Here is a 9513-nt window from a genome sequence, read left to right as displayed (position 1 = left end):
GAAGAGCAATCAGGGTTCCCTGCCCTGTGGGAAGTCCAAGGACCACCCACCTCCATCCAGGTTAAAGACAAAATTTTTAAGGTAAGTTGAATACCACTCATAACAGACTAAGGGAGAAAAATGATGAGGAAAATGTGTGTGAATGACACTGGCTCTAACTGTCAATCTCCTGCCGTGCAGGGGGAGGGGCATTTAGGGAAGGCACTCTTCCCCTTCCCTGAGGGTCTCATGGCGTTGAGGGCTACTGGGGAAGGCAAGAGACTTTCATCAGTGGTGTAGCTGTCAGTAAGATGCCTCTGCTCCTATAACCAGGCCCTCACTCTTACTCCTGAAGGCAGCACTAATTAAAGTCATTGGGTCACCAAAAGATAAGGTGTGGAAGGAGAGGAAGAGCGAGTTGGAAAATGAAGGAACTGGAGCTAGCAGCAGTGAGAGAGAGCAATGGGAGTGTGATCAGAGTGCATTCAGTGTGTGTGTGTGTGTGTGTGTGTGTGTGTGTGCATGCGAATCTCAAGATACATTACGTGTGTTTCAAAATGCTTGTGTGTGTGTGGAAATAAAAAAATACATTGTGTATGCAAAAATGCCAGAATATATTATACCTGTGAAGATGGCAAAAATACGTTAGTGTGTGGGGTGGGAAAAGGCAAAAAAAAAAAAAATCTGTATGTGAAAATAGCAAGATACATTATGTGTATTGTGAAAAGGTCAAAATACACTGAGCATGTGTGTGAAAAAAGCAAAATAAAACCCATTCTTCTACATAATTAATGCATGCTAATATGATGGAGGAAGGTCATTGGTTAAAAAATAAAGAAACTGCCTTGGCCCATTTTATTGGTTAGAACATAGGTGGGTGGCGTAAACAGAACAGAATGCTGGGAGGAAGAGGAAGTGAGCTCAGAGAGGCCATGCTCCCCTCTCTGTGGCAGAGGCAATGAACTCCAACCCAGGATGGACGTAGGCTAGAATCTTCCCGGTAAGCGCACCTTGGGGTGCTACACATATTATTAGAAATGGGCTAGTCCAAGTGCGAGAGTTAGCCGAGAAGAGGCTAGATATAATGGGCCAAGCAGTGTTTAAAAGAATACAGTTTGTATGTTGTTATTTCGGCTAAAGCCAGCCAGTGGCGGGAGCTGGGTGGTAGAATGTAGCCCTGCAGCTCCTACTACACTAATAAAAACAAATAAAACTATCATAGTGGTCATTGGCTAGAGACAGGAAAGGCGTGTACTGCATAAACATGAATGCCTGAGGTGAGATCCACAGGAAATGCCTCTAATCTCAGAGGTGTGGAGACAAGAGGCTCTCTGAGGCCTGCTAGCCTGATAATCTAGCTGACTTAGTAAACTCTAGGTTTAGTGAGAGACTCTTTCTTTAAAATAGTGGGATTGGAGAGGATTGAGAAAAACTTTGAACATTAATTTCTGGCTCATATACACACACACTCAGAACCAACCAAATAGGTACAAACCTGTTCAGACAAGAAGGATGGCCAAAATGCATAGTCATTCTGTGCTTCTCTTAGTGACAAAATCTTGAACCCCACCCCCCCATAGGAGTGCATCCAGCTGAATGCAGCATTGCCTAGCTAAAGGCTGGTCTATACACGTGTCTCATTCTTGTCAGTGGATAGAAACAGATGCTGTTGGTTATTACATCTAACAAATATTGCTTAAAAAAGCTAAAGTAAAAGCCGAGCATGAACTGTTTGTCTTTCTATCCAGTCTTTGTTCCTGCTATGCGGAGTTTAGAGTTCAAAGTCAGATCGCTAGAAACCATCTTGATATTTAAAGCCCCTTGGAAGTGGGAACCACAGACCCAACACAGCACAGAAGGCAAAGGGAAGGAGTCTGGGTTTCTAAGGCTGTTGTGCCAGCCCCATGTTGCAGCTCACATCTCTTCTATGAAAATGGGAGAGAACTTCCTACCCTTAAACCCTAGTTCCGATACAAGATGAAATCCTCCACACCATGATACTATCATTTTCTTACCTCGAAGAACCACCTTCAGGTTGCCATGTCATTGCCGACTCCTGCAGGATGCCATCTATCTGGAAAGTTCTGAAGCGGTGGGAGGGGAGTCACCTTCTAATTAACAGAACATTATTTGGAGTTTCTGGTTTAGCCAGTTTTTTTCACTGACTTTAAATTTATGGGTAGAATCTCTGGTTCTGGAACCGTGGAGGAGTTTTTAATTAGGAAGTCACGTGGTCATGAGAAATGTTTTGTTCATCCCTAATGCAGAAAGGAAAGTGACAGAAAAGCAACCAAGTACAGGGACTGCAACCCGTGCTGTACAAGGCAAAGTATCCATTAAGAATGATCTGTTATCCCAGCAATTGGGAGGCAGAGGCAGGCAGATCTCTGTGACTTCGAGGCCAGCCTGGTCTACAGAGCTAGTTCCAGGTCAGGTAGAAATCCTGTCTCGAAAACCAAAAAAGCAGAAGGAGGAGGAGGAGGAGGAGGAGGAAGAAGAAGAGGAGGAGGAGAATCTGTGGTGATGAAAGCCAAGAGGATCCACTTGAGAGCCTCTTGTACTTCAACAGATCTTAAGAAATAGTCTGAAAATCATGGGAGCCTCCTGATAAAATCAAAGAGATCTAAAGGAAGATAATGTCAAGCAGTACAAGGCAAGACAGGTATTTAAATGTGGTAAATCAGAAATACTCAACAGGGGCCGGGCAGTGGTGGCGCACGCCTTTAATCCCAGCACTCGGGAGGCAGAGGCAGGTGGATCTCTGTGAGTTCGAGACCAGCCTGGTCTACAGAGCTAGTTCCCGGACAGGCTCCAAAGCCACAGAGAAACCCTGTCTCAAAAAACAAAAAAAACAAAAAAAAAAAAATACTCAACAGGGTCTAGGGTCTCCCTGCACATCTAGGAATCAGTATGACCCTATGTAGCCTACAGAGGCTTCCAACTCTGAGTTCAAAAGCTGGCTACATCCTACTGCTGCTGCAGCAAGAAGCCAGGGCAGAAGAGGAACTGGAAGCTAAGAAGACATCAGTTATCCGCAGTAGGACTGAGCTAAAGCACAGTTGCATGTAACCTATATTGGTAGGGAAAAAAAAAAAAACTACTTGCATTAAAACGGTTCAGATAAATATTAGAAGGGGAAGGTGACTCTGGAAACTTCTGATGGCCTGTCATTAATGTTAGGTATTGTTAATCAGGTAAAAAGCAAAGAACAGATATTTCACAGGGGCTGCTTAAGACTACTCAAACTTGTTTGCACCTTATTCACAACTGGACATGGGCAACTATGTCCTTTGCCACATGAACTTGCTGTTCCAGCCACTGTAATGGGAAACCACACCCTGAAACCATGACAATACCAGCACCTCTGTGGCAGAAAATGACCTACTCTCTGAGCCTCAGTTTCCCAAAGTGCTTTGTGACACAGTATTACCATGGTAACTGGGTCTGCTACAGTGCCTTTTAAATGTCAGCTATTAGTACACATTCTTTAAAGTTTAATGATGAGTGTGTGTGTGTGTGTGTGTGTGTGTGTGTGTGTGTGTGTGTGTTATCCACTGAACAGATAGCTAGGCTTACAGTACCAGGCATCATTTCCGTCTTGTTGAGTAGGTTTTCAGTCCGACTAGAGAGCTACTATTAACGTGAGCCAAACAAGCCAGAGAAAAAGGCAGTAGCCAGTGTTCTGCCATGGTTTTTCTTCCATTCCTGCTTGAGTTCCAGCCCTGACTTCCCTCAATGATGATTTGCAGCCTATAATATGAAATAAATCCTTTCTTCCTCAAAAAAAAAATTAAGATTAGAGAATCTTTGTCTAGTATACTGAATGCCCCCATGGGAGTGAAGTTAATTGATAGGATTGTGCTTACTTGAAAAAAGTTAGCTATTATAATGTGAATACCATCATGGCTTTCCTTCTGCCTCCAACATGCAATTATCTTTTGCTTTTGAGTCGTCATTGTCCCGTGTCCTTTGTTCTCCATAGTAAAGGAAAACAGTGAAAAGCCCAATACATAGGAAGTACATCAAAAAGTCTCCAGACAATCCACATGGACAATGAGGATCACTAAACTATCTTTTTAAGATACTGTGCAATAAATTGTTTCTACAAAAATACATATAACTGGGCTGCAGAGATGGCTCAGGAGTTAAGAGCACTGACGGCTCTTCCATGGGACCCAGGTTCAAGTCCCAGCACCAACGTGGTAGCTCACAACTACCTGGAACTCCAATTTCAGAGGATCTAACACCTTCATACAGACATATATGCCAGTAAAATACAAATGCACATGAAGTAAAATTAAATAATTTTTAAATACATATAACCTACACCTTTAAAAAGCAAATATTATTAAGCACAGATAGGAAATATGTAATAGTATAGATTATGTTTATTGAAATGAAAAATAAATCTTTGTAGGATTTATTTGCTAGATATCCTTGATATAAACAACATAACATCAATTTCCTATTTGTCTCTCTCCCCCATAACACCAGGAACATGGTAGCCAATCAAAACAAAGACATAATGAAAGAAAAACAGGTGACACAATACATGGCTTCAAAGTTGTTTACTGTTTGGTCAAATGACACTTTTCAATTGCCAGACACAGGGTGAATATACATAAACATACATGTTAAATGGTTATCCAATTTGCATTGTTTTGGCCTGTAGGAAAACATAATTCCTGAGATAACTGTTGGTTTTTATTAATAATTTTCATCACTGTTAAATCATCTGTTTTTCAAGTTACTTGGGAGTGTGGATTGAGATTAGGATGCTCAATTCAGACTAATGGTCAAAAACTCAACAAACTCTGTCCCTTTCAAAAGGTAGAAAAATAACGACAGTATGCTGAGCTTTTTCCAAAGGTGTACCATATGGAAAAAAACACGCTGAACATAAAAGAAGACGTTTCCAACTGCTGTCCATCACTCCTAATGAGCACACGCTTCTGTCGTCAGTCAGTCTCTGACACAGCACAGCACAGCTGTTATTTTACATTTACTGAAATTCTCCCTGCTAAATAATCATGCTTATCTCTAAAAAGTAAATTGCTCAAAATTACATTCGATATCTTTCTGCCACCCAACATATTCTTCACCATCACAAAGCAATCCGGGAAGATGATGAGTTCAGACCAGTCCTGCTTAGCCCTCTGCCATTTCTGAGGGTTGGAACCGCAATGGAAGTCATTGCGAAGCCATTCTGATCTTTGTGCAGAGTCTGGTCGAGCTTACACTCAAAGACAAACCCCTAAGCCCAACGCCTTTCATATTTCCTAATTCATGTTACTTTGGAACAGCTTTCAAAACAATCGTACAAGTCGCTGATTGAGACATGAAAGTGAACAAACACCGTGAGCAATCTTTCTTTCCGGGGATCATTACAGCTCTGGAATCATTCGTGGGTGGACAGGAGCTGTTTTGATCTTCTCCCACATCCGATGCACCTGCCCTTGAAAGCATCCCAAAACATTAATTGAAATCAACTACCCTGAAAACACTTGAAGTTTTTATCCAACCAAGTTTTAAAACCTTACGTGACCTAGATGGTTATTCTCTGGGTCTGTGTGTCTGCTTATAGATTCTTTAGCCTCATGATAATTTTCTAATATGCATAAAGCATTGAAAACCAGGTATTTACCAAAGGCCTCCATCCACCAGCCATGTCAGACTGAAACCAAAAACTTTTCAAGGAATGTTTTTAACAACAAATGTCAGCTCTTTTACATGTCTGAACCAGTCACTAGATTCCTTAGACTCAAGTTGAGAATAAAATCCTCTTTTAACTAAATAGGATACGCATTTAAAAAAAAAAAAAATCCCGCCGGGCAATGGTGGCGCACGCCTTTAATCCCAGCACTCGGGAGGCAGAGGCAGGCGGATCTCTGTGAGTTCGAGACCAGCCTGGTCTACAGAGCTAGTTCCAGGACAGGAACCAAAACCACAGAGAAACCCTTTCTCGAAAAAAAAAAAAATTTAAAAAAAAATCCCTTTGGAGATGTTTTGTGTTATTGCTTGTTAAATGCCTTCCTTCCTTAGCACTGTGCTCCACTTCTGGCTACTGCAACTCGATTTCCCCTGCATACAAGGTGATGAGCAGGATGGCGGTGAATCCGGTTAACATCCCAGCGTTCTGGATCATGAAGAAGGTGAAATCTTTTTTCCTTCCAGTTACTTTTTCTCTCAGCATGTCGTTCATCTCTGGAAACTAGAAGATACATTATTAAACAGCTGTCGCCATCTTGTGGCGAAACCCGAAATGCTTGTCTGGGGTTTCTGCAGAGCAAATGAGCATTTATTTCGGACAGGTCAAAGGTTTGGTTCGGGTCTCATAAGGAGAAATTCTTGTTTGTATGGGCATCCAGAGTAAAACACACAGTCACAGGGGATGTGCCTGGTTTAGATCATTCTGCCCTCCACTCTTCCATTATACCACTTTCTACGCATCAGATTTTAAGGAATTCAATCCTTCAGGTTTCATCTTCGGGCATATATATAGTCCTTCATTGGTTATACTAGGGTCCTCTTCATCTCCCATTATATATACTACTTTTCCTCTTATGTTACAGTATTTTTAAATATTTGTTGATATTCAGTCTTCTATATGGCTTGGCTGTTGTTGTTTCTTGCTCAGCGCAGGCTGACCTACAATGCACTATGTCCCTGATGATGACCTGGAACTTCTAATCGCCCTGCCTCGTGCCACCACACCATGGTTCTGTGGTCTTTGGGATCCTTTTTATTAGATGTGTGACATTTTGGTTTGCTTAAATTCTGACTTTGATCCTGGACAGGAAACCTCAAGAAAGCAGCTACCCCACCTGTCTCAGGACTGGCTGGAGGGAAGAAAAGTTTGTGTAGCTGCCTGAACCAATGTGCTGAAAAAACTTGATTTACGTCCTGTCTTTTCTAGTTTGTCCCACTGTGCTTGCTCTGTCTTCACAGCATAACAAGGTTTTATAATAAATTGTGTGGGTCCAGTGTTGAAGATTATCATCGTTTCATTATAGTGAAAACAAATGAAATCCTAAGTGTTTCAGCAAAAAGGTAAATAAATAAGTTTGCTCTTACTCGGCAATAGCACCTACGGCAAAGGCTTCACAAGGGGCCTTTTAAGTCCAGTTTCAGAAACACATTTTGGTCTGGTCTGCTACCTGCGCTGTGACGCCCTGTATATAGCCTCACTAGGGAGCCCCAGTGTCCACAGGCAAGCCAGAACTTGTGTGAAGTTCCTACCGGGATAAATGGGGGATAGCTCTAAAATGATAAAACTACTGTGCCAGGCAGAGCATCGCTTGTGTCACCCCTATAGAGGGAGTAACCTTAACGGAGCCATTGACACTGTGGGAAGAAGTGGCCGTCTGGAGTAAAGACGGGGCCTGACATAATTCTCTGAAGAGCTGAATCCTCACTTTCTCAAGGGTCTTCTCTGAACAGCAAACTGAACCAGACACTTAGAATTGGGAGGTTATAATAGAGAGGAGAGATGTTATTAACTTATATGTGCAATACGTTAACTTCCAAATGCAAACAAATATTCCTTGATTTTCATACTCTGACACATCATTTTCTAGAAAACTGTCCATGATGCCTGTAAAAACACACAGGGTATTTATCTACACACACACACACACACACACACACACACGGTACACATGGGCATACACCTACAGACATAAATACAGTATAAATGTTGTCAGATTGCAGATGGGCATGGTGGCGCATGCCTTTAACCCCAGCACTCAGGATGCAGAAACAGGCAGATCTCTGTGAGTTCAAGGCCAGCCTAGTCTACAAAGTGAATCTCAGGACAACTAGGACTGTTACACAGAGAAACCTCGTCTCCAAACAAAACAAGCAAACAACACTGCTAAATTTTAATTTTTCTTAAATTAGCATAATAGTGTTTTCTTAACTTCAAAATCTTTTATTATAAATCATTTGAATTAAAAAAAGTTATTTACTCTACCAAGTTATTTATTCTTCTAAATGTGACATCCTTATGCAAGAGAGGATCAGGCCTTACAAGAACCTACTATAATAGAAGTAAAGTTTTATTCATCATATAGTAAAAAAAGGGCCCTGGAAAATAGCCCTGTTCTAGTAAAAATTGTTCACCTCCTCACAATAAGATCAGATACCAAGGAACCAAGGACAGCCATGTCGGGTCAGTGTGAGTGAAAACCCCTCACACAGTGTGGTGTTCTGCCATGGGAAAGCTCCGATTACCTGGATTACCTCCCAGGCCTTGAAGACAACGGGAAACCAAAAGGCTGCTCTTTCAGCTCATAACCCAGACACTCATTTGCAAAAGTCAAATTATCACAAAATAAAATACTTAACTCTCTTACCATATCTGCCAGAGAAATGTAGAGGAACATGCCTCCGGCGAGTGCAAATATAATATTTGGAGCAAAATTGTTGCCCACCAGAATGCCAAAAGCTAGCCCAACATAGCAGGAGCATGCTGAAAGGAAGTTGAAGAGCAAGGCTTGCCGAGTGCTCATCCCAGCATTGAGCAAGATCACAAAGTCCCCTAGAAGAAGAAAACATCAAATGAGCTGTGCTTCCTTCTATTTGGGGACAAGACTCAAAACAATAAGAAGAAGAACAATTTCCAGCAGAGGGTTATTCATTTCAGTGCAGGAACAGGATTTGCTCAGTGCGAGATTCCATCGCCTCTTGCCCTGTGAGCAGAGTCTCTCACCTAACTCGTGAGGAAATTCCTCACACAGGATCGCTATGGAAGTACTGAGTCCCTGAAGAAGAGACAAGGTACAGGATGCCCCGATCGCCAAGCCGTCGATGAAATTGTGGAGGGCATCACAGAGCGTGATCATCCAGGCAATTGTTCCTATCTCTGACAGTTTGGGTCCCTTCAAACAGGTGCATGAACTTGACTCAGTTTTTCCATCCTGTAAAACAGCAGAAAAAAATCAATCAACATGAAACCTGGTGTGATTTGAACATTCTAGAAATCCAGAGAAGAGATGGGTTATGTCCCAGGGGAGACAGATTGTTTCAACTACAAGTCACTGGTAGTAGATGAGAAACCATAATAATATATCACAGAGGGGAACAAAAAGCTTATGGCAGGGACAGAGGAAATGAATCACTTGACACACCTTGAACAAGTCACTTACAGACATTTTAAATTAGTCCCCCCCCCTTAAATCAATCTTTGACTTGTATGAACAAATTCTTACAACTGCTTTCCGATGGTGTAACAGATATTATACTAGGAATTTGATATATTCGCACATCCTAAAGTTATTCAAAGACTAAATCGAAAGTCATCTTCCTAATACAGTTTAAATATGACATCAATAATTAAAGCATGATGACATCAGGAAATGTTCATTTCACTTTCCATGTCGGTGTGTGACCATTAGCAAATTATCCTGGGAGGTTCTTCTGCCATGAATTGAAGTGAATGTACAATGATCCAACTATTCATCAATAACTCGCCAAGTTCACACTGTTCTGTACACTGTTCTGGGTGTTCTAGGTCTCTGTTAGTTCACACTGTTC

General features: G+C 41.7%; 1 protein-coding gene across 2 annotated transcripts in view; it reads right to left on the bottom strand.

Annotated features, from left to right (window-relative positions):
- Window positions 1-4474: 4474 nt before the first annotated feature.
- The window catches only part of Slc39a8 (solute carrier family 39 member 8), a 59341-nt gene continuing 54302 nt past the window's right edge, over window positions 4475-9513 (bottom strand). For both annotated transcript variants that reach the window (XM_005357325.2, XM_013349948.2), the window contains exons 7-9: window positions 8690-8897; window positions 8334-8518; window positions 4475-6190 (exon numbers count right to left, since the gene is read on the bottom strand). In XM_005357325.2, the coding sequence (XP_005357382.1) occupies window positions 6041-6190; window positions 8334-8518; window positions 8690-8897 (543 nt within the window). In that variant the 3' untranslated portion in view covers window positions 4475-6040. The remainder of the gene's footprint in view (window positions 6191-8333; window positions 8519-8689; window positions 8898-9513) is intronic.

This window comes from Microtus ochrogaster, chromosome 21 (assembly GCF_000317375.1).
Source record: "Microtus ochrogaster isolate Prairie Vole_2 chromosome 21, MicOch1.0, whole genome shotgun sequence".
Taxonomy (NCBI): domain Eukaryota; kingdom Metazoa; phylum Chordata; class Mammalia; order Rodentia; family Cricetidae; genus Microtus; species Microtus ochrogaster.
The sequence above is the reverse complement of the archived record's forward strand: the minus strand, read 5'-3'. Positions and strand labels throughout refer to the sequence as shown.